At 41.3% G+C, this 25264-nt stretch overlaps 1 protein-coding gene across 3 annotated transcripts in view; it reads right to left on the bottom strand.

Annotated features, from left to right (window-relative positions):
- SEMA4D (semaphorin 4D) overlaps window positions 1–11292 on the bottom strand; it is a 41391-nt gene extending 30099 nt beyond the window's left edge. For all 3 annotated transcript variants that reach the window (XM_018085945.1, XM_018085946.1, XM_008925978.4), the window contains exons 1-4: window positions 11229–11292; window positions 4256–4634; window positions 1834–1979; window positions 527–589 (exon numbers count right to left, since the gene is read on the bottom strand). In XM_018085945.1, the coding sequence (XP_017941434.1) occupies window positions 527–589; window positions 1834–1979; window positions 4256–4349 (303 nt within the window). In that variant the 5' untranslated portion in view covers window positions 4350–4634; window positions 11229–11292. The remainder of the gene's footprint in view (window positions 1–526; window positions 590–1833; window positions 1980–4255; window positions 4635–11228) is intronic.
- Window positions 11293–25264: the final 13972 nt, after the last annotated feature.

The raw sequence follows: 25264 nt of genomic DNA, 5'->3' as shown, positions 1-25264 counted from the left end.
CAGGTGCTCTCTGAGCAAGGAAGGTGCACACCCGCTGAGCACCACAAGGGGACACAGAATGGGTGAAAAAAACCCAGACACCTATGCCCTAAAGCAAAGCAAACGAAATTATCAGTCATTCTGTAAAACCAAATGCTGGGAAGGAATTATTGCAACGACAAAACACAACAGTTGCTATCAGTTACTTCAGTGCAAGCAATACTGTTTTAGCATTTTAAATGGAAAACCATTAAAACTAGAACACACAAAGTGTGTTCTGATTTTCAGACGTTCAAATAACAGTCACCAGCAAAAAATAATGAACTATTAAAAAACAAACAAAACAAAACTCAAAACAAAACAACCCAAAACCAAAAAGCCACCAACCTAGGCATGCTGCAATTTCTAATGCTCAAGTTAATTTAGAAAAACTGGGCGATTATTTCAACATTTAACTTCAAACAACTGGATACTTTCTTTTTTTAACATCATCACTTCTCTTGAACCTGCAATGTGTAGTATCTTTGCCAAAGTTTAATAAAAGTACCTGTTCTGATTTGCCCTTGACTGCGCATTTTGTCCTTTTATCTTCTGCGGCCTTCCAGTGTAACTAAGTAAAAAAAGAAGCAACAAAAAGGCACATTCAAAGTACTTCAATTCAATACAAGATCTGAAAATCTTGCAATAACACACACACACACACACACACACACACACACACAGAAAAAGGCAATCCTAAAACTATCTGCAGCAAATGCAAGTTATTTATTTTCCCAGTAGTTTTCAAAGGTTCAAAGCCATTCTTTCCCAGGGAGGTGACAGTTTCAAATTCATGTGCCTTAAGCAGGACTAAACTACTGCTATTATCTTTTGGGTTCATAATGATGACTCCCCTCAAATTGCTAATAAAGTTTTCATTACTGTATGCATTAGGGAGATGCAACTGTAACTGTTTTAAGTATTTTCAATTTTAAATACTTCTCAATTTCATTAACACTTGAATAAAAAACATATAGGGGAGAGGAATCAAAGAAAAACTTATTGGACCAATTTACACTATACTGAGTACAATTTTGACAGCTACATGTACCCATTAAACAAGTTTTATATGCTGGTGACATTTCCCACCACCATCCATGAATATGTTCTTCAGATTAAAGATCATAAGAGCATCTTCCAAGGCATGCTGGGTGGGACTCCACGCTGCACCTCTACATGTCAGCCTGTGCTGCTGATGGGATGAGAAGCAGGAGCCTGGGAAGGACTGGAAGCAATACAACGTTAGCAGACTTCTGCCTGGCTAAACTACTTTGAGAAGCCACCGTCAGCACATCCAAAGTACCTCTCTGAGCAAGCTGGATCAGACCTGTCTGCACCACCTCTTGCTGAGCAGACACACCCAGACACAAAACAGAAGCTCAGACTCAAAGGACAGGGCCATTATTTGCAGCACATCTGCTGCCTGCCACTCCTGAGCAAGCACCAGCTGTGCTTCTGTTTCAGATTAGGTGACCTTGATTCAGATTAACAAAATGTGGCCCACTCCTGACAGTAAGGATATGACAGGATTTACAGGTGTCATTACAGATGACACCTGAAGTCCCTCCAGTCCAGCATCCTGCCCACAAGAAGGAAATACCCAAGGATACCTCTAATTACTTGCTTATATCCAACTTCTCCTTTCTTCCTCTCTTTGACTCTACAGCATCTTCCAGAAATAACACTGGAGTAGCCCACACAGTGGTTTCTCTTTTAGGTACCTGCTACCTAAAGTGCAATGCTACTGATATTAGGCAATTAAGTCAAATTTGGTGCATGATTTTCATATGGGAGATAATGTATTAAAATGCATACCTCGTGCTGCTTCTCAGCAATATTCACTGCGTTTAAGGCAAAGATCACTTCCCTGGCTCCTACATATAGAACATTTTTGTCTTCACTTAACAGCAAGGTTGAATAGTTTGACACTTTTGATTCATTAAAATGTATTAGCTGGACCTCTGTTGAAATGGAAAAAAAAAATAGCACCACATGAAGAAACACAATCACTTAGGTTCAAGCTTATGAGTCATTTTTTCTAAGTTGTCTAACAGCTGTTGGGTAATTTGAAAACAATAAAGGTTAGTTCAGAAAACCCATGCAGAAGACGAGGGACCCCTCAGAAGCTTGATTCAGCAGAAACAGCAGCTCCCATCATAAATGTCAAAATCATTTGTCCCCAATTTTCTCATTCAATGTCAAATGCCTAAATATTTCCTCTCGTGGTGATCCCTATAACTCACTTCTTCCTTCATTTTTTTTTCCTACCTGCTTTTTCTAAACTTCCATTTTCCACATTCACTGTCAGGTCCTTCCTCACCTTCTCCTTTCCACATACCAACCTACTGTGGAAAATCAGGTGGGTCACCACATCCCTTGCAAACTGCCCCAAACAAATCTTACAAAACATCCTGCACCTTAAAGATGACACTTCAGCACACTGCCACAGCAGAAAGAAGACAAAGAAGCTAAAAAGAGAACATTTACAGATGGTCAATAAGCTGACTGTGAAATGAAAACCAGAGATGAAATGCATACAATAGAAGGAAAACAGCATGAGGGAAAAATCAAGATGAAAAGGAAGAAGAAGAGAAACAGAGTGAGACATGAGAGAAAAGGCAGTGGAATGAGGAAGCTTGCAGACTGGACCAGAATAGCTTAGACAAAGATGACACAAACTGACTAATATAAAAGAATGGGTTTTTTTCTGCATCTACAACCATAATGGAAAAATGAGACTACCATAACATTAATTAGGCATGGCTTTTTAAGATATAGGTGAAAACAATGCATTATTGCTTCCAGTTTTAACACTAGTAATTGCACATTTTCAACTACAGTACTCAAGAAACATTAATTTTAAACTAGATTCTCAAGCATGTAATTTTGAAATCTTTTACCTGGCAGGAAGATTTTCCCTAAATGTATGAACTGGTTCCTACAATTCCACTGAACTAAAAATTCCCTCTCCTATTGAGAGCAGGTTTCCAATATTTAAACGCAACAATCTTTAGCAGACAGACACAGAGAAATAGTAGGAATGAAAATAAATTCCATTTATTTTGACTAATTTGGATGTGGGTCTGCAGTACACTACTGTACCATTAAACAGCAACTTGCCAAATTTTAGCTACTATAAAAGATCTGAGCATCAAAGAGTCAAAGCAACTACAAGCCTTGTCCAGACCACTGTTTCTGAAAAGCTTCATCAGCAACTACTAATTGCTATGCCAATAATCAGGAAAAACACTTCCTACAGTCATCTCATAATCTGCTTATTCCTACCACATTCTTAATCTCCATCTATCTCTTCCTATAGTAGGACTCTCAGAATTTAATACCCTTATTTTAAGGTTGCTTCTTCACATGGCCAACCTATTTGCCTGGCTTTATTTAGTTACTGCACAATTGTTGCTTACTAATTAGGAGTAAAAAAAGGACCTAAAAGCATCCATGCCACATGGAGGGGGGGGGGGGGGGGGAGCAGGGAGAAAATGGGAAAAAAAAATATATTCACAAACAGCAAATAATTACTCTATAGTCCTTGTTTTAGAGCTCTTTTCAGACTCAGGTTAAATTATTAAGCCAAAGGCTAAACGATCCTCTGATTCCTTCTAATTCTCCTGGCACCACATTTGCAGTTACTCCTGTAACTGTATTGGGAGGTCATGAATATTTGCTGCAACTTCAAATACAAGAAAAGTTCTGTGAAAGACTGTTTCGTATCTAAGCACCATATGATACTGTCAGAAGAAGGCCAAATGCCTGTTTTTCCTTTGCCTGGTGATTTATTTAGTGCACGGGTTGGCTTTGTGTCAAAATATATCTCAGACTGAGAAAGCATAAAAAAAGATTATTAGCTGGAGAGGTACACTTTGCTAACATGTTCAGACTCAGAGTAAAAATAATTTGTTTTAAACAAAATAGACCTATTGGAGTTTTCTCTTGAAGCAAACTTCAGCTGTAAGATCCTTCTGCTGAGAAAGCCAAATGTGGAATTCCTCCTTTAAAAGGCTCTATTTTCAGAGATGCTCAAAGGACCTGAAATCAGTTAACCCAGTGCCCAAGTAATTTTTGAATATTCTGGTCCCAAGCACTTCATAAACTGTGTAATACCTGACCAAACTCACAGCAAACTGGCTGAAAGAACACAGGGCTCCAAGGAGTTTCAGATCCTACAGAAACCCTGGAGTTGTGGAAATGTCCCGTATTACACTGCTTAAATTGCTGTTCTTACCTCTGTGTTCCCAAGTGATCCTCGGGACTGGGCCAAATGCTACTGCCACTTCTAGCAACAAACCCCAAACTGCACAAAAAACACCCAGAGCCATTTTCAGTGTCCTTGCCCGGCAGGGTTCGCGGGACGGGCGCGGCAGGTAGCGTTCCTTCGGCAGACGAAATGCAAATCCCAGGGAGTTATCAGAGACCAGGCATTTCAGACCTCGAGAGGCTGGAACAACTGCAGCAAGTACGTGCTTTCCAGCAGATCACTCCAAGAGAACGCACATTTTCCGGGATGCTGCGCACAGGAACTGCCCACACTCTCCACAGGCTGCAGAGCTGCTGAGAAGCGCGACCGAGCGCATTCTTCTGTTTCAGGGGAGAAATGAACGGTGCTGTGGAGAGAGGAGGGGAGTAAGAAGCAGAGGAAAAAGCAAACCAAATACTGCCAAAAATAGCACTGATCTTGCAGTATTTCTACAGCTGTCTGCACAGCTCAGTTTGGATTTAAAAAAAATACATTAATTGATGAAAATAATGTTCTTGAAAATAAAAGACATCACACGGCAAATAAGCAGCAATTGAAAGGAGTCATTTCGATCCAGAATGCCAAGTACAAATATTCTGAATTTTCAATTATGTTTAATGCACAAAATCTGACTGTAGTTTAAGTTCAGAGAGCAAAGGACAAGAGAAGTGCAGCAATAATCCTAAGCACTGGTGACACAAACCTGCTGTGTCTCCCATCCTTGGGATCCTACATGAGTGTCTTTTTCAGTGAAGTATTCTAATGCTACTAAAGCACTCAAGGTGTGTGGGGTAGAAAGCAATACAGCTACAGAAACAAAGAGCTAATGCACTGTATATAAAACTAAAGGGTGAAAACACTGAACTAGTAAAAGTGCTAGATAGTTCTGTGAAAGTCACTCTGTCTGAGTCACCCATTACTGTCAGGCCCAGAAAGGCTTGTCCACTATAATCAACAAAACTGTTGTTCACTGCTTTGTACATCACCTTCCACGAGTCTCCACTGCTCCTGTTTTCCTACAACCCCTCCTAGGTGAAGGCTCATTAAGCACCTAGCAGGAGAAGTGAGTGCATTCATCAATTACTAGATTACAGATAACTTTTGAGGGTTGTACACTCAGGGCAGGGTGGTGGAGAGAAAAGCACACTGTCCTTTGCAGCAGGGCACGGAAGATGCTGGATTTTCACCATGCCATTGCCTGGGAAACCAGTACAGCACCACAATCCAAGACAGTCACAACACCAGGACGTGATCCAGCAAGAGGGCAAGCAAAGGTTACAAAATCATCAGTAGCATTAAAGAGGAAGGGGCCAGTACTTGAGGAACACTGAAGTAAAAAGACTAGGGTGAAGCTGCAGCAAGGACATCTCCAAGCACAAGCAAGCTTCTGGGAGGGAGAGGTCCCGGGGTTAAGCAGGCAAAGGCAAGCTGGAACCTCTGGAAAGCACAGCCAGCAAGTCCGCAACAAAAGCAGAAGTAACATGGCTGAGTAGACAACAGGCAACTACATCTGAAGTGTCTACACCTGCTTTACTAAATGATCACAGGTAACATTAAAAGATTTAAAAATCTCGTTTGCTCCTACTGATGCCGTGGGATTTATGGTGCCTCAAAAAATCTCCGGAGCAGTTAATTAGGGGTGAGATAAGAAAGGGGTTACTATGCCAAGGCAAAAGATGTTACACAGCACGCACACACCTGTGCCTGAGATGTTACATTTTATAATACCCTCCATCCAATCCCAGATGTGTCCACCCCGTGGCCTTTACTCTGGTCCACCCCGGGTTCAGCCCCTGAAATGGGTCTGGGGTGTATTTTGGGACCACCTACTTCATCTATCTTCATCTTCTTCAGAGCACAAAGGGTACATAGTTACCTAATTCTTGACTTCATTTTGTTGTTCAGGCCCTGATATAGCTGTTCCCTAAACAGTCTAGGCCTTGCCTTGACAAGAGACTAAACATTTCTACTGGATTCGGGGGTAGGGGTGATATAGGGAACACAGAATGGGGTAAGAGGGTTACGGAATGTGTAAACAAGGGTGCTACGGGGAAAGGGACAAGGGAGGGAGTGAAGGTTGCTGCTTTTAAAATCTACTTATAAAACTTATAAGGCTTACAAGTATTAGAAAAATAAAAAACCATTAGGGGCTTAAGGCATCACTACAAATCTTTGTCTACCAAGAAAAAAACCCGTGCGAGACCACCACTTGCTCAAGCTGAACTTGTGACATAAATATCTTTTGGTGGGGTTTGTTTTGTTTTGTTTTTTGTTGTTGTCGTCTTGGTAAGCAGTTCAGATCAGATCCACTTCCTTGTAGCAGATCATGTACATAATTTTGGTTTTTAAGGCATTATATTTTCAGTTAGGCTCGTCTGTCTGTCATTCACCCTTCCTGTTTATCAATCATACATAAGCGATTCCACATTTTGCTCTCCAATACATTAAAAAGTGCCCACTCATCAAAGTTAAAAGTTATCACATAAACATATTCTGTTTAAACACACGGCTCTACAGGTAAGGGTTTAAAAGGAAACAGCAGTTCAGTGGTTAAGTTCAAGGCAGTTTGGCAACTTTAACAGAGATGTATGGGGGAAAACAGCAGTTTGAAGAAAGATCTTTGAGCCATTATTTCTACACACTGCTAATTCTTTATTTCCTGCTACCTTTAGTTACTGAAAAGACTCCATGTAATAATTCCCTGTTAAATTTGGGTATTGGTTTGGTTTTTTTTCCCTAAAAGAGACAGCCAGGACATCTATAAGCTATCAGTTACCACATGGCAGAGATTGCTCCAGAGTAATTCTGAAGTCCTGTAAATTTTCTGGGCTTTAAAACAGGACTAGCAAATCCAAGCCCTACCAAAGGATAACCCTGAGTTTCCCTACAGCCATGGTTACATTCCTAGCCTAGCTCACCTTCCTCAGACAATGCAAAAGCACAGCAAAACCTGAAAAAACTGACAGTATCTTTTGAAGAAGACAAAAGGTCAAGTTGGACTGCTTAGCACCTACCTTGCTGTGTGGACTGAGAATTGCTCTGGCCACACAAAGTGGAAATCTGTGATTTCATTCCTACCGTACAGGCTTGCAAGACAGGTCCTTTTTTCACATTAATAAGTTTGACTTATTAAGTGGCATGTTATTTGTTGATCTATGGTAAAATTTTGCATGTTACAGTGAATGTTACATGCCAAATTGTGCAAGATCCACTTTGTTCTCATTTCTATGACTTTAAATAGAGATGAAAATGCACTCAGGACCTTGTCTTTTAATTTAGCCTTCAATTTAATTACTCTCCCTTACCCCTCCCTTCCCTGTGCTAAAAATTATCCTTCACTGACATCTAATGGGAAGTCATCCATAATCTAATATGAACCTCTTTTTATGTAACACAAGGGGTAGAAAAAGGAAAAACAAGAAAAAAAGGCCCAGACAATGGCCTGATTTCCAAATTAACTCAGTTCCATTAGTGTTCACTGGCTTTGATTAGATCTGAGTGCTTTGCACTTCTGAAAACTTAGGTCTCCTAATGTTTAAAAAGTTTTACTCTGAAAAAGGAGCCACAATTTGCTTGAAAATAAGAACACTGAAAAAGTAAAGCAGAAAGAAACTTGAAATGCTTGGTTAGATACTTAAACTCTAATTCAAGTGACCACAGGTCTACTTTTCTGCAAAACCGTTAACAACTTTCTGAGGTAAATTTATATCAGTAATTTTAGTTTTCACACTCTGGTGATGATTTTACATCAGTGTGTAATGATGAAAGGCAGCAAAATAATGTACTCTGCTTCCATGAGTTTTCCATACTGCTTGTGCCTATGGTGGCTAAAAACAGGGCAACTATAGAAGAAGAAACAATCACCAGAGCTCCCATCAGCTTGTCAGAGCACAGCTGGAAGCTCAGAGCTGTGAACATTCACATTCACATGTGTAATTTTAATGCACAGGCAGAGAAACAGGTAGAGCCAACTTCCTGCTCTCTCAAAGGACAGAAAATCAAAGCTGTTAGAAAAATTTCGGGCTGCAAAACTCCTAATAAGTAATATTAGCACAAATTATGAAAGCACAGAGTTGAAATGGCACATGTTGACTGTTACCAAGATCAAAAACATGTCTCTCACGTTGCCTGTGTCACTGGGCAAAGTCAAAGTGCTTTGCTCTACCTTCTAGAAAAATGCAAAACACTAGCACTGCAGTGGGAGAAGCTGAAAAACCAACAGTGGGAAGGAGACTGCTGTCTTTACTTCACAGAAGTACCTGTGAACATAAAAACTTCATCTTTCAGAGATGTCAATTCAGCAACCCTTACCAATACCCGATTTTTTTAATAAGCAATGCAAACCAGAGGCCAGGGTCTACCATCCCAGTCAGCATGGTAAAACTGGATCCAAGTGTGTATCTTGTATGCACAAATCTTCCATAAGTTATCTAAATTCTGGAATTTCAAAGTTAAGAAATGACCAATTTCACAACACTGGTTTTGAAATAGTCTTCCTTCTAAGAAACACTGTGCATTGTGCAACTTCTCAGTTTGGCTCGATATTACACAAAATGCTAAGTGGATCTATCTTTATTTTCCATATGAAGGTTAAAAATACAGGAGAATTCACTAACATACCAGCAGCAGTCAGTACTGTAGCTGGGATCCCTGTGATCCCCAATAAAAGATCATGACCATCACAAAGCATCCTGCAGAAAGCCAAATGAGCTCCTGGTCTAATTCCGCCACTCTTTTCAGGATTCCCCAGCCATGCTAAGTGTTCCCATCGTTTTCCTCCCATTCTCTATTGCACTTTATTCTCCTCCACAGGGTTTATCTTCCCCTGCAATCCCTCACCTACGCTGTGCTTCTGCTCCCACCCATGCTATCACCCCGTCATCTTCCCCAACACAAGCAATGCCCAGCTACGTGACCACGGCTGGTGCAAGCCACCAGTGAGGCTGCCAGGCAAAAGACCACCTTCCTTTGGGCCCTAAGGAAGGCCCTCTACAATATGTACTACTTCCCCACCTCTCCATCAAATCACTTTCACACCACTCACTGGCTGTCCAGGCACAGCAAACAAGGTCCTCACAGTAAGCAACAACCGACTGCAAGACACCCTTCCTTTCCCTACTGTCAGGAGCAAAAAAAACCATGGCAGGTTTATCAGGCAGCCCTACCCTGCTATTTTTAGAATAAAAAAAAAAATTAAAGATTACGCATTTGCAAAACTTGCATGTTACCATGATGAGGGATATGAATCTCAATATGCAGAGGCAGGCAAATTTATGAGCAAATTGCTTCCTCCAGCAGAAAAGGGAGGGGTTAAAGGATTCAACTGTCAGAGGGCATAAACTGCAAGTTCTCCTTAAATAACTTGCTTTTGAAAGCTTATGAAGCTTTAACAGAATACAGGCCTGCTTCAATGTTTATTGATACCTATTTTATAACCTCTGAGAGCTGAGTTTTATTTACAAAGTTGGTGAATTTCAGATCAATAAGACCAGGCTGGATATAGCCTTTGTTTTAGTTCTCACCCTTTCAAAACCCCAAGCACAGTGCCATTTTTAAACGGCCTCATGAAAAACATCATTATTTACAATCTTTTCATTACAGAACACATTAGGACTCACTTTCTGCTGAAGTAAGGCACAGCCTCAAACTAGCAGACCAGTAGCCCTTTATGACTAACGTATATGTAGACCAAGGGATTATTTACATTTCAAACTGTAACTGAAACACTTTGTAGTTGCTAGGTGCTTAAAAATTAGACAAAGATTTTTAAGATAATTTGACGTGGTCTTTATTTCTACCTGCTGGAGGATGTGCCTTAGTGCAAAAAGAGGATAAAATTTCTTAGGAAAATAAGATTACCAGTTTTAGGCCAGAAATTAGTACTTTCTGATTCTGCATGATAAAAATGCTTAATCAAGCAGTACTCAGGAAACTAATGCTTGCGCTTAAAGCAGAGAATATCTTTATCTTCAGTGGAATACTTAAAGAGATACCTTTTTTTTTTTAACTCACATTCCTTTCCTTTTACCACCATGCTCTTTTTCTGGGGGTGAAGATTACACAAAGATAAAGTATTACACAAAAAAAAAAAAAACAAGACAAATAGGAGACTAAAATTCTTAATTTTCAGATTACTGGGGGGAGATCATTAAAAATAGGCTACAATTTCAAAAAGCAACAGGAAAGAGCTAACTAACTTGGATGCTGAGCTATCCCAAATACAGAATTCAAGAGCTGCCCAGGGCATGTTTTAAGACCCTTTTCTGCCTCGCTGGGCACTCCCAGATATTGACCCCAGGTTGTGACAGTGTCAATGCTGCACTGAAAACTACCCAAATGAGCAAGAAATAAACTCCCTAAAATTCCAAGTTCATATTCCCCTACCAACTAAACATACTGCCACAGTCAAAAATATTGCTCAGTTTCCTTCTCATTTCTTTTGGGGCTCATAGGACTGAGTGAGTCATTCAAGTTATTTGAAGATGCCTACTGGCAACTACTGGCACTTGTGAAAGTACCTGCATGTCTAAATTAACAGGCACATGTGCTTTAAAAAAAAACTATCCTCAGTGTCCAGCAACACTTTCAGAGCCAAATACCTCCAAAAGCAAGTCCAGCAGCCCCTCATAACACCAACTGTGTAATACAGGGAAGCTGCAATGCTGAACATGACCATTCAGTGGTAACTGAAGAACGGGTAAATTCACAGTATGTTTCCAAGTGGAAAAAGTCCCTTCCCTCCTAAGTTTCTTGAGTATTTTGGTCATGGAGCAAAAGAAAGCAATAAATCAAGCTTATAATAAACCCCTTATTTACATTTTTCAGTATGCTGTAAGTCCCTAGTTTTCTTGCAGTGTCTTTGTTTGTTTTGCTAACAAAGACACCTATAACAGAGTCACCACGAATCCACCACAGTCCCCCTTCTGCTGTGGGGTTGTACCTCTAGTTTCTCTGTACATACCTGCCACCCCTCTGGAGCCTCCAGCACAGCCGGGAGCTGGGAAGCAGTCAGAAACACATCCTTTCTGAGAAGAGAGAAGAAACAGGCCTTGACATCATTACCACATAAACCTGAAGGGCAAGTTCTGATAGGGGAATTATAATAAATCCTCCCCCAAAAGTTTGGCTTTAGCTTCCCAGATTACCAGGGCAGACCATTCCTGACAGAAACCAGACATGCTACATTTGCATCCCACGATCCAAGATCCTGACACTGCACTTAACACAAGGAAAAAATATTAAGCAGATCTGATAAAAAGCATACACATCAATCCTTTTAAAATTTAATTTGTTTCTCCTATCCCAAGCTGCCTGATCACTACTCAGTACGAAATTATTCAGCATTTGCACTGCAGTAGCAACTACTGATACTGGTTAAGAGTCTGGGACCCTTCCTATGCTGGTACGGGATGTACTAGAGAAAGCTCAGAAAGGTTAGAAACCAGCCAGCCCCACAAACAATTCCCTTTACTAAATCTATATAAAGAAGCTCCAACACTCTCCTGCAGTACTGAACAACTGCATTATGCACAAGCTCAGAAAAGAATATCTGGATATTTATGACAAAACCTTGCAGGCTTGTACTTATTTTGTTGTTATCACAGGAGAACAGTGGGCCACTCCAAAACAATCACAATTGGGCACAATGAGGCATTTATCCAAAGACTACTGTAGCTAACACACTTCTCAATATGCAGACTCGTAATACCATTACATCAGGCTCTATTTAGCATATATACTTCCTACTGTTCATCCCAGAGCTTTTAGAAGGGTGTGAGCTATGTAAAGGGATGGTGCTTTCTAAAATACAAGTCACTGTGGGTTTGAGGTAGATTTCACTCAACAGTACGGGGGTTCCCAGAGATGCAGGTGGGAAGATGATGCACCTAAAAAAAAAAGAAACAGTCTCCATTGCACATGTGAGGGCTTCATTCTTGACCCAAAAGATTATAAAGGCTCACAAGACAGAGGCCCCATAAGAAACAGGCCAAGGAAAATTACAAGAAACAGCTCAATACTGCAGGGTCTCTGAGGAAAGGGAAAGCCTATACAGGGTCTTTTTCAGAGACCTTCAACAGTGCATCTTTTGTGGCTACCACTGCAGTAACAGGTACCAAACAGCTACATCAAACCCACTTTTGCTTTTAAAACAGTATTTTCAGCTATTTTCTGGGTCTTTTGTGCTATAGAGAAGGGAATCTAGTCTGATTCTCACCACGATTTTTTTCAACAGAATGCCCCATGGAAATTTTCATTGCCCATCTATGTTATGACCCACCAGCTATTTTTCACAAGCACCAGGAGAATATAACTGACTTATTTTTGATGTAAAAACAACCATCCACCTTTCACTTCTGCTGGGGAAAAAAAAAAACCAGAGCAGGCAAACTCCGAATCATCTGACCAGTTATGAAGCTCTCCATGAACCCACTTGCACCAGATCATATCTCTATGGCTCTACAGCTACTCAGTATTTAAGTGAAGAGTTAAAATCTACCAAAAATTGCAGCTTGCCACAAGAGGCCATCAAAAAATGTAGTCACTATCGCTGCTGGAGTTTTCAGATCCTTGTGCATTTCCTTATAGCTTACTGCTTGCAGAGCGAACTATAATCGTCTATTTTAGCTGCAGATACCTTAAGGGAAAAAAGGAAAATTCTCTTTTTCCTCTCTCGAGAAAGGGCTTCTAGCAGCCTGTGGCTTGTAGGAGCGCTTTCACTGTAATGAAGCACTTGTATATAAATGAATAGCTACAGTAGGCGTGAAACCCCTCGCAGCAAATTATCTGACCTGTATATACTTTATTAGAGATTTTCAAGTCTGCACAAGTGGCTCCACGTTTTAGCTAGGGTTTGAGGCCACTGAGGACCTGAAAGCCAGGTGGACAGACAGCTGGGGCCCAGACCAGCTCTGAGCCAGTCCCTGGATCTCTGGGAGAGGCAGAAGAACTACCAGCACTTCCAAGCCGTGGCACGTCAGCTCAAGAACTCTGTTCCCAAGAGCAATCCATCCCTCCTCGGTGTGGTACTTGGGAAGGGGCCACTAACCATCGGTGTTTCTGGCAGAGAAGCCCACAAACACAGGGCTGGGTGTGAGGGCAGCTGGGCTAGGGTAAAGGGTGGTTTGCAAGCAGGGGCTGATTCCTCTCCTTTGATCAGACTGCCACTGCCTGCCTGTCCGGACACCACCGGCAGTCACGCTACACACGTGAGTAACTACTCACAGCCTGCCAGAAGCTCTGACATAATTGAGCCCTTTAATCCAACCAGGACTTGAGTAGGAAATTAACATCCATGTAAACCCTGCAGATTGGCAGACATCCTTCGGGTCCTCTTGTTTGACCTAAGCCTCACAGGTGATCCCTTACAGCAGGCACTGTAGGCACTGCTGGGCTCCCAGACAAACCTTATACCCCGTCAAGTTTTAAGAGCACTTCAGTGTAAACTTAAAGGGGAAAAAAAAAAACCCAACAAACTACTTCTTCTGGTAACAATTACTTAAGCTTGGGGGGGGAGAAATTACACCATGAACAGCTCGTTATTTTGACAGCTGTGACTAAGTCCTCAAAGATTAAAGAAAACACCTACTGGATTATAAATGAAAGACAACCTGGAATACATTAATGTAGAATAAAAGGACAGCCACCTTAAGGAAATTCTTCATAAAAGATCCACAATCCCTCATATATGTGTGTGTGCATATACTTTATTTATTTGAAGACTTTCTTCTAATCTGTCAAATTCCAAAGCACATTAATCCATTGTAAGGTACTTCTGGCTGTCACAGCCTACTTGTATTAAAAGTAAAGAAGAAATTCAAAGAACAACATATAATATGTACTCCTTTTCCTTCTGCACATCAATTACCATCCAGATCAGTAGCATTTCTTTCATTCTGTATTCAAGCATGTGGCTGCTGTAACCAGGTCCTAGTGATTCTAAATGAAGAGGAGAGGAGAGGAGATGCAAGAAAACCATCTTATAAGCAAATTTCATTTACTCTGAGAACTCTTTAGGAGACCATGGAGGCAAGTTCTAAGTTTGAGAATGTTTCCAGTATCACAGCACTGCACGCAGACCTTACTGAAACACAATTCCCAGATAAATACCTTGATAGTCACAATTAGAGGTGTATTTGCTACCCGGAACTAAAGTCAGCCATAATCTACATGTACTGGCTTTCTCAGAAAAACTATTTTAAATACTTACATGGAAGCCACAAACAAAGCCAATGTACAGCTATGAGTAACTAAGGCTGCACACACTGCCCACAGATAGTCTGTCACTTCAAAAACTTTCCTGTAAATGCTATGTGTGGTTTTAGAGTGTTGAAGTAATTGCACAAAAAGGTAGGCCAGACAACAAGAACTGCGCACAGTACCAGTACTGTTTTTTAGTAATTGGTCTGACACACAGAAATAACTGTTGCTGACACTGTCACCACCTCCACTGCTCCCACCCTGTCTGGATGGGGCTGGTGATTTTATCTGCAAGCCCCCTATGCAAGACACTGTGGAGGGGGGAGGTGGGGTGGGGTGGTCCGGGAACAAACACACCACAGGATTTACAGAGCAAAGACTCAAGTGTTTTTCCCCTTTCCTGCCTGCAAAGCTTCACTTTTCATGAAAACATCTTTATTTCACAGAACCATGAACTGGCCTAGCAACATCCCTCAACTTTTTCTAAACATTACAGGAAAAGATACGTGAACGAGCTTTAACCTGCAGCAGGGGCCCACGCCAAACCCAGTTCTGAAACAACAAAGCAGAAAAGCCCTCTCATGTCTCAGTCACTTCAATCTAGCCCAAACTGTGCTGGCATCTTCAGCTTTCAATTCCCCTGTCACCCTGACACTCCTCAGATCTCACAAGCACCCTGAAAAAAGCCAAGAATAACATGGAGACTATCATGAAGGCAGAGAGCTGTGAATTCCTCGTATGTCCCAATGGCAAACTACAAATATTAAGGCTGGGCTGCAGAGATGGGATTTTCTCCATTTTTAAGGATACGAAGAGATTCTGTAATCAAGCAACCTAACACCTAACCTCCATAAAACTGAACAGGAACATTCATGATACTATCTATGCATCCCAACCATTCTTCAGGAAAGGATCTGAGTGTGTTTCACAATTCCAACTTCCTTCCAATTATGTTACAAATATCAACACAGAGTTATTTCAATCCAAAACATATCAGTGGTTCTGAATTGAATTCCAGTAAAAACAGAGAACACTCAACACAACTGTGTGAGACCAAGAGCCACACAGCATGAGAGAAAAGGAAGGAGGATGCATATCTGCATAAAGAAACTAACACACTGGCTTCAGATTGAACTTTTTAAACAACCACTTCATGGACATCTAAAATTTTTATGTACCTGCACAGCATTTGGTAGGGAAGGAAACGTTCTTTCAGAAACAGCATTAGAATATTTTAGTCAATAAACAACAGTCTTTGAAGAGCAGAGATCACTGGACCACCTCTATATTCAACAATTTTTTTATTTCCACAAGATCAGCACAAAGGAGACAATTACCTCTTCTCTCATAAAATCCAATATCATCCAGGTCTCCTTTTCCTTCTATCAGAAAAGGAACAATCCTGAAAACTACTTGCTGGTTCAAAAATCTGAAGAAGAAACAGCAGATGATCCTCCAAATCTTACTCTAAGTATTCAGTGAAAAGTAGCAGAAAACAAAGTCTAAATTCTGCCTGTATTTTTTGCTAATGTTCTTTAAATGAAGCACACTACAAGAAAATTAAGAATTAAAAAACTCAAAACAACTGCCTGTCTTACCCAATTATGTGGAAACACCTCCTAGTATTAAAAAGTGAATGAATGTTATCTATTTCCATATTCACTCTAACACAGCAACCCAGAAAAGTTAAAACTAAAATCAAGATGCTATATTATACCACCTGCTTAAATCACATATTCTGTCACTTTCAGAGAACACCTTTTGTTGCTTTTCAGCTATTTATTACTACAGTATTTTGTTTTTTTACTTTCTGACTCGTTACAAAAACTGCACCTACCACTATCTACAGGTGATAGTCTGAATACATTCAAGAGAATTATCTGAATGCTGAGATTACAAAACACAACACCTAGGTGTTACTTCACAGGGTTTCATATTTAGTATTTTTCAATGCTGCCTTGATATTTTTCTTTCTCTCTTGCCTAGAGAAATGCATAGCCCCTTTCAAAAAAAACAAACAAAAAACAACAAAACACCAAAACAAACCATCACATACAAAACCCTAAACCCATAGGAAAGGAAAAGATGTGAAAAAGAGTCTTTAACGTTCTTTAGAACTGGAAGTACTTTACCATCATGGTAGCTAGAAAAACCAAGTTATTCAGTATCAGATTCTAGTTTTTCAGGCTTTCAAGCCAGTTTTTAGCAAATTAACGCCAGTTACTGACAGGTGCTAGGCCGTGAAGTATCTTGACTCTCAGAGGAGGCAAATTCAACAACCACCTTGTCCACACAGCAGACGTTTTCAGTACCAAAACACCCCTGGTCAGTTTGCCCACCTGGAACACTCAACTCCCTAAGCTGTGCATATGCCTGTGAACAGCATGCACTGCTCAGGGACACTGACAGCAGGGACAATGCCAAGACAGCTTTAAAACCACATTCAAAACTCTGCCTTCCTTCTCCACTCCCAACCCCCAAAGTTAATTAGAATTAGGCAGAGGAGAAGGAAAAGCAAAAGTAATTTTCATTTCAGCACACAAGATTAAAAGACAGCACTCCTCCACCTGCACAGCAAAACATTCTGCACCTTAAAGAGAAGCCTTGGCAGAGGTTACCTGTCCGTCCTGAGAAAAGGCTTCTGTGATGAAAAAGCAGGCAACTTCGGTTCTAGGAGCCAGAGAGTCAGCTCCCTAGTTGTGTAAGACACAGCACAGCCTCCCCGAGGGAGCTGCACAAGGTTGCTGAAGCAGGGGATTTGAACCAAGTTATTCAAAACAGCGGAGAAATAACAAAAACAAAGCTTCACTGCGTTTGGCTACACAAAAGTCAGAAGTCGAACCCTGCAGCAGTGTTTACTATTAAAAAAAAACCAATTTAAATTCACAGGTGGAATTCACCAATTTTTTGTAAAAACAAAACAAAACTGTTCATGTCCAAAAAAACCGCAGAAAGCTATAAAAAGGGATTTCCTCAAGCTTTACAAGTTATGTAAGGACACCTCGGACTTACAAACACAGCTAAAATTTGTTATGCTTCTGAGTATCTTTATCTTACTATCACGCATTACAACTCCTTTATCACACACACCCCCCTTTGAAACCATCTTCCTCTCAGGTTCAATTGCACAAAGTCATAACGAGAATGTCATTAGACTGGTTAGGATGATACTTCATATCGTATCAAAAACATGTCCACTCAACAGCAAAACAACCAGAACAGACCTCAAAAAAATTCACACATACATGAATCCACCTGTATCACATTCCCAGTTTCATCTGGGACAAAGAACTACAATATCCAAATGGCAGCTGGATCTGTGATGACAATTTGGAGTTCTCAGTTTTGGATGCAGTGAGGGCATGGCTCCCAGTGCTTCACCTGCCACTCCACAGAGCTGCTTCTGCTGCCCACCACACACAGCCAGCTTTGCACTGGACATGAATCACACAGGCTAAGCAGTAAAACCTCTGCAATTTTTCCTCCATGTGGCATTATGCATGTTGAATATGGTGTGGTAAAGTCCTCTTTTTTTTCCCTCCATTAGTTCTTTTTCTATGGCAGCTAGCTGAAGAGTAAACATCAAGTGCTGTCAAGTCTCTTTCAAAAGTTCCAAGCTGAAGCCAGTGCCTCCATGTTCCAATCCTCTCAGATGCAGAGGGGAAGTAGGTTCTAAAACATTCCCATATGCGAGATTAAGGCACGAACGAGGCCAGATGCTGGATCCCAAAACGATAACTCAACTTTATTTTGTAACACAGAAGAGCAGAGAGAAAGAAGGAAGACAAAAAAGTGGGAAAACCTAAGGGTAACTGTTAAAAGCACAGGACAGGAGTTGCCATCCCCATGAAGTGCTGCTGGCTTGCGAGCTGGGAGATCTCTGCTGGGCTTCTTCCCTGGTCCCTTTGTATTCTCCAAGGGGTGGCAGCAGCTCCCACAGCTGTGCTCCAGCAGCCCCCCAAGATTCCCTAAATCCCCTCACCCTGGTACCCTGGATGCCCACTGGCCAGTTCACCAGTATCCCTGTCAAGGTCGCCTGGGATGAAGATGGGCCCGAGTGTCCCCTGGCTGGTTCCCTGGTCTCCAAGCAAGATCTGCCTGGCACACCTTATGTGGGAGAGTAAGTCCTTCCCGTGTTTTTTGACTGTAACAACTATTTCTCTTTTTTGCTCCTCTGCCTGCCTCTGCTGGCTTGCTGGGTGCCTCCTGGAGCTTTTTCAAGTCGCCCGGCTCCTATAGCAGCCCAGCTGTGCCATCAAGGCTTTTTAACTCCATCTCAAGGCAGTGGTGAAGCAGACTCCATCTCATAAATCAGGCTCCATCAGTCCACTACACTACATGCCTGTGCTGTTTGTTTCATAAGCTGCTTTTTCAGCAGCAAGTTTCAACGTTCATGTTTCCATATGACGGAGATGGGTGTTGTGGTTTACACAGAAAATCAGTTCCTTTCTTCCTGTCACCCGGCTGTGGGATGAAGCTGCACAGGGAACCTTCTCAAAGTACAACCAGTTCTGGCTTCCAAATTTATTTCCACTGATAACTTGGTACAGGTTAAAGATTAACAACAAAAACACTCCATGCTAAAGCCAGTAATTTCCCTCAGGCCTGGTTATCCTCATATTAATGAAAGTAACACAGAACCATTTATTTCTGCTTTCCATTCCCATTCTTTGATACCTGACTCTCAGACAACAAACGCCAAGTTCTATTTTAAGGTACAGAATCAACAGCACCAAGGAGCAACGCGATTTTCACTGAACTGACACATGCAGAGTGGAACATTCTCAGCTCTCACACCTGGCCTGTCACCAGGTCATTGCTGTTTTCCTCTTTCTCCTGCAGTATTCCACTTGTAGCATGTGGTAACCCACTCTTCTATTAATACTCTTAATTATAGCACATTTAGGCTTCATAGCTCCTAGACACCAGCTGTGCACTGATAAACTATGTGAACATCTTCATTTTAAGACATTCATCAGAAATTTAGCAGTGTGCCAGGATAAATGGCTTAAAAATCATCTTCTGGATTCCTCAAATGGGGCTGGGGGAAACAAGCTAGACAACTGCTCCTCTTCCTTACAGTTGCAAGGGGTCCAGCCTGCTTACTTAATTCTGGTTGCTACATCTGCTGGTCTCCATCCATCCCCAACTCCCAGCCCAGACTTACACCACTGTGTAACTGGTTAGGGAGGTCGACTGATCAACTTCCACAGGTTAAAAAGCCTGCTTTAGGGAGGGGAAGGCTCAGTGTTAGTTTAAATCCACCCACAGCACCTCCTTCAGCAGCCGTGCTAGCCTGGGGCAGATTGAAAGCTACGTGGAACATTACTGGGAGATATTATGACCCTCAGATTAGCTCAGCTGGTAAGAGCATGGTGTTAATAATGCCAAGGTTGCAGTACAATACAATACAATACAATATCCTACCTAGTATTTGCTTAAGACTTGGACTTGATGATCCTTGTGGGTCACTTCCAACTCAGAATTTTCTGTCACTCAAATCTGAGCCTTTCTTGGGGAGGAAAAAATGGGAGTGGGAACTAAGTAAGTGTTAGACTCACTCGAAGTCCTCCCTGTCTCACCTCAGGGTCAAAATAAGAGAAACTAAGGAAGTGATGAAGGATCCTCCTGGTCCAAAAAAAGAAAACCTCGAAGGACTGAGGACTGTACAGGATTAGGCCTGCGACAGACACAACGCAGCTCTCCCTCCTGGTGCTGCAGAGCATCCACTCAGGGTGCAGAGCTTCCTGCAGGACTGCTTGCTGAAAAAGATGTTGAAAAGACAAACATCAGAGCTACCTGAGGGTAGGGCTACGTCCCCAGTGCTAAACACTGCTCTTCTGCTGCAGCATCATTATTAGTTTATTCTGCCAGTGATGAGTAACAAACTACAATTCCCTCTCATCAGCTAAACCGTGGCCACAGTCGTGTTAGCCTCACATCTACCTGCATACTCAAGAAACTGCACTGTCTCTGAAGGACTGGCAAACAGCATGTACCATGGGACAACTGCATGTCCCAGCCAACCACTCTCAAAACAGGACATACCAGGTTTAGGGTCAAAATCCAGAATTCACTGCACACTACAAAGGTCATTTCAAATACCCAAGATCTCGACAGGAGATTAATCTCCAACAGCAGACTGCAGCTCTTTTTTTCTTGCCAAGCACCATGGAAATGCAGTAAAATAGCCTTGAAATTTAAGAAATCATCATTTCAACCTAACAGATACACCTAATACACACAGCTTCAGAGGCAAGCATTTTAAAAGGTTTAGGATTTTGCTGTTTAAGGTTATGCTAGCTCAGAAATGAGTCACCCTTCTTTAACATGTTAAAACCCCTGCACCAACCCGAGCATTTTTTATGCTGAAAGGTAACAGAATCATACTTTTGAAATAAGCTTCTAGCACTTTTCACAGATGACACAGATACAGATTTTATGAATCATCATTATATTATTGTATTGTTGCTCACTAACCTTTGTTCTTTTTTAAACTATGTACAGCCAGGGTGTCTGCACACTTCTGTAAGACACAGAAAAAAATTATAGATACCAGCACTATAAAAATGTTTGCACAGAACAGAACTTGTTAAACATTGGTGTTTTGTTGCAGAATTTGGTTACCAACAAGTCAGCGATTACTAATTCTGGAGCTTGAAAAACACCCTCTGATTTTGGGATAACTTCCACAAATGAAGTGATTTATCATGTGTTGTTACATCCATTCTATTGGGTTAAAGAGCGTTGATAATACCTGTTCCCACCTCAATACAACCCTTGTGCTGATTTCAACAATGCAAAGGTCATTTTGACCTTTAGCTGGTAACTGGGTTATCAGTTTGTACCCATATTACTGCTTTCTGTACATCCAAAAACACAGGTGCAGATCTTTCAGTACAAGTGCTTCAGGTTTCACATCAAATTATGTGTGAGCATGTCAGGAACAGGATTAATAGAAGCTTTGCTTGCAGAACATTCTCATGAGCATTACTGGGATTTTAACTCCTGCCAAGCCTAAAATGAGCTTTTTCTTACGCCAAATGAAATGTTGCAGAGAGAGCCATTATTACCCTCGATGATTAACTTTTAAGAACCTTGTTTGCACTATCATTACAGACATTTGAAAGGAAAAGATCAGTGTGAGAGCTGCACACCACAGAGGTTCTACCTCAAACTTTCTTGACAAAACAGATAATTACTGCAGGTTTCCAGCCCCAGAATGCTAAATTTGACAGGTTTTAGTATAACAAAAAAGTAGAACTGGAAAATTACATGAGGGCATTAGAGGCAAGACAAGATTTATGTGCTTCCTTCAAGGTTTAGGGCTCAGAGAAACACAAAGCTGGGTGTTCCAAATGCCACAGCAACCACCATTCATGTCTCATCTCAAACCAGAGATCCCCACTCCAGACCACTTACAGCTTTCACATTTCAAACGTCACAGTGGAAAAATTAGGTTAAGCTCAGCCAAATGCAAAAATTAATCCCAGACAAGATAGATATGTCAGAATTCAGCGGCAATTAATGTTACTTGTGAACCAGATTCTGCAGAGGTGCTCAAGCTGTTAGCTGCTTCCCTGTATCCTTTTATAACCTGCTAAGGTCGTCAGCTCCAGATACCACATTACCAAAAATATGCAAAGAGGAAGAACATCCTTGAGACTGCTATATCCTCCTTCCTGATGCATGACCCCAAACAGGCAGAGACAGGACTCAAGAAGATCCCTTCATTGTCTATATTCCAAGTGTCATTCTACATTACAAAATATCTCCTGTTCCGAAGTGCACTTAATAGAGCAAGAAACAAACCAAAGTCCCCATGCAGCCTATAAAATAAATGGGCCATTTCTCAAAAAAAAAAAAAAAATTCATTCCATATTACTTCAAATCGATTGAACCTTTAAAGTTCAAAGTTCTCTGTTGATGTATTAATTTCCTTAATTTGAATTTCCATTGTTATGCAGCTTATATGCTAAAAGTTTGCTGTTTTGTTTTGGGTCTGTCGGTTTTTTCTGTTTTGTTTTTTTTTTTAATAAGTGAAGATTCAATACAGTAAACAAAACAATGGCTCTTAGTAAGCATTTGTCTCCTTCTCACTCTCCCCTGATGCTTCTCCCAATTTTCTCTAATTGGAATATTAGCTTTAAACTACTGCAAGAGTTTAAAACAGCAAAGCCAAACAATGACCCACTATTAAAGTGTGAGCCTAGCTCAGTAATGTTATCTATGAATAGAGTAACTTCTGTTATACAGGCTTCTTTCCAGCAAACTACTATTCAGACTTCAAGTCTAGAAATTTTTTTCTTAGAAACTGAAAACCACTCATCTGCAAGTTTTCTATAGGATGTGCAGACATGCAGTGAGAATTTAAATCTCCGAACAATCGGCTTGCTTTTCTTAAGTAGCTTTTGCAGATCTCTTAGAAGTCATCCAAGGTATCCAAAGTATATGGCCCACAAACAGAAAGTGGTACTCCAGATTAACAACTGTGCATTAGCTGCTTTGCTACTGCCCTTTGACAATTAAAGACAGAACGACAGATCTCATTATTTCTGTTGCTAAGAATCCTGCCTCCTGCAGGACTGTTTGCTAGCAAGCTTCATTTAAGCTTCCTTGTTCTTAAAAAGGCCACAGACACATTTCTGCCTGGCAAAACAGACCGTCTTTAACAACAGATTTGCTGTTCAGTGACACACAAGAAAACTGCACTGGAGTTTGCATGCAGTGCCCTAAGCTGTGCACCAGCAAGGTCAGCCAACTGCACACCCCAAGGCACAGCACAAGCTGCTCCTCATTGACCCCAGAACTTCTATGATTCCCTTCTCAGAAAGCCTGAAACTGACAGTCACTCTGCAGAAAAAAAAAAAGAAAATACAGGTACCAGAATATCTACGGTCAAACAGCTTCTCTATCTTTTCTAACACAACGGGCGTTTACGCGTTTTACCATCAGCTCTTCTGAGCCGTGGCACTTTAAAAATATCCGAGTAGGTTAAAGTATTTAAACGCTAACGTGCTTTGAAAGGCTGGTGGCATATCAGACCTTTAAGTGACAGAAAATGGTTATGCAATTTCACTACAGCTGACCCCTCCCCCAAGACTGTTAGCAAAACACTTGCCCTGCTGTATAGCCTCAGATGATGTGAGCTGACACCACTCCTCAGCAGGAAAAAAAGCCCTTGCTTAACTTACCTTTTTGTTAGAATGAAGCAAAGAAATTCAAATGTTAACATCTGAAAGTACTGCTGGAAACGAACCTTTTGCAAGATAATGACAAGCTAGTGAAAAGCTAAAAAAAATGGGATTATTTCACGTACGTTTCAGCATTGATACAAAAGTTTCATTCTGCTGCCCTTCACCTAGGTACTCCGACCTATTCCCAGTGCACAGGGAACCCACAGATCCCCTGCTGCTTCTACAAATATCAAAACAGGTTGCTTCATTCTACATACTACAGCATTTTCTGTAAGATTTCCCACAGAGTCCTTCCTGTCTGACATGAGAGAGGTTTCACAGAACATTTCCTGAGAAAACATGTCCTGAAATCAGTCTGGTCAGACCCTGACCAAGGTGAGCTGCTGACCAGCAATCTCTCAGACCACTCCATTGGTGATGGGTCTTTTTTCACCCAACGCCCAGAACTCCTCAATGGCATTTATCTTCTCTCCTATGCTTTGGTACATTTCCAGCTCTCAGAGACGTGTTAGGTTTAACTTTTCCTGATACATGCCAGTTCCATGCCTGAGAAAGAGCGTAAAAGCCTAGGATCAGCTGCTGCACCTCCAAAGGACACAGAAACTGCAAAACCAGGTGACCACGTCTGGAAAAACACCTTCTCAGCAGAGCACTCCACCAGCTCCTGCGGTGCACAAAGGCTGGTGGTGAAAGCCAGGCTCAGGAAGCCTACTGAAGTGTCACAGTGGACTCATGGAAAGGCTCTTCTTGGAACAGCACGTGAACAGCAGTTCTAAAACACGTAATTTTACTAACCAGGGAGACTTGAAAGGTCGTCAGCAGCTACAACAGAAAGAAGGTGAGAGCACTGCCTAGTAAGATCCACAGAACTGCAATAAATAAAATAATGGATTTTCATGTGGCTTTCATGTGAAAATTCCAGTGTTGCCGTGGGATTTAGGTGTTGAAAAATCCCCCGAGCAGTTAATTAGGGGTGAGATAAGAAAGGGTTTATTTTGCCAAGGCTAAAGATGTTACAATCCCAAATGTGTCCACCCTGTGGCCTTTACTCTGGACCGCCCCAGGCCCATCCCCTGAAAATGGGTCTGGGGTGTGTTTTGGGACCCCCTGTTCATCCCATCTCCATCTCCCTCAGAGCACAAAGGGTACATAGTCACCCAGTTCTTGACTGTGTTCTGTGGTTTAGGCCCTGATATACTGTTCCCTAAACAGTCTAGGCCTTGCCTTGACAAAAGACTAAACATTTCTGCTCTATTCAGGGGTAGGGGTGATGTAGGGAGCATAGAATGGGGTAAGAGGGTTAAGGAATGTGTAAACAAGGGTGCTAGAGGGAAAGGGAAAGGGACAAGGGACAAAGGAGGGAGGGTTGCTGCTTTTAAAATCTACTTATAAAACTTATAAGGCTTACCAATATTAGAAAAATAAAAAAACCCTTAGGGGCTTAAGGCATCACCAGTTTGCACCTTTTTGTCAAAGTTTACACCACTTTCAGCTTAAACATCTTAATGCTTACGGTCACCAAATAATTCCTTCCTACTAAACCATTTCATAAGGTTTCAGGGGGAAAACAAGTTTAATAAACATTATTCATCTGTCTCTTTAA

This window comes from Manacus vitellinus, unplaced genomic scaffold, assembly GCF_001715985.3.
Source record: "Manacus vitellinus isolate BGI_N305 unplaced genomic scaffold, ASM171598v3 scaffold_9_pilon, whole genome shotgun sequence".
Lineage (NCBI taxonomy): Eukaryota > Metazoa > Chordata > Aves > Passeriformes > Pipridae > Manacus > Manacus vitellinus.
This window is presented reverse-complemented; position numbering and strand designations above follow the sequence as displayed.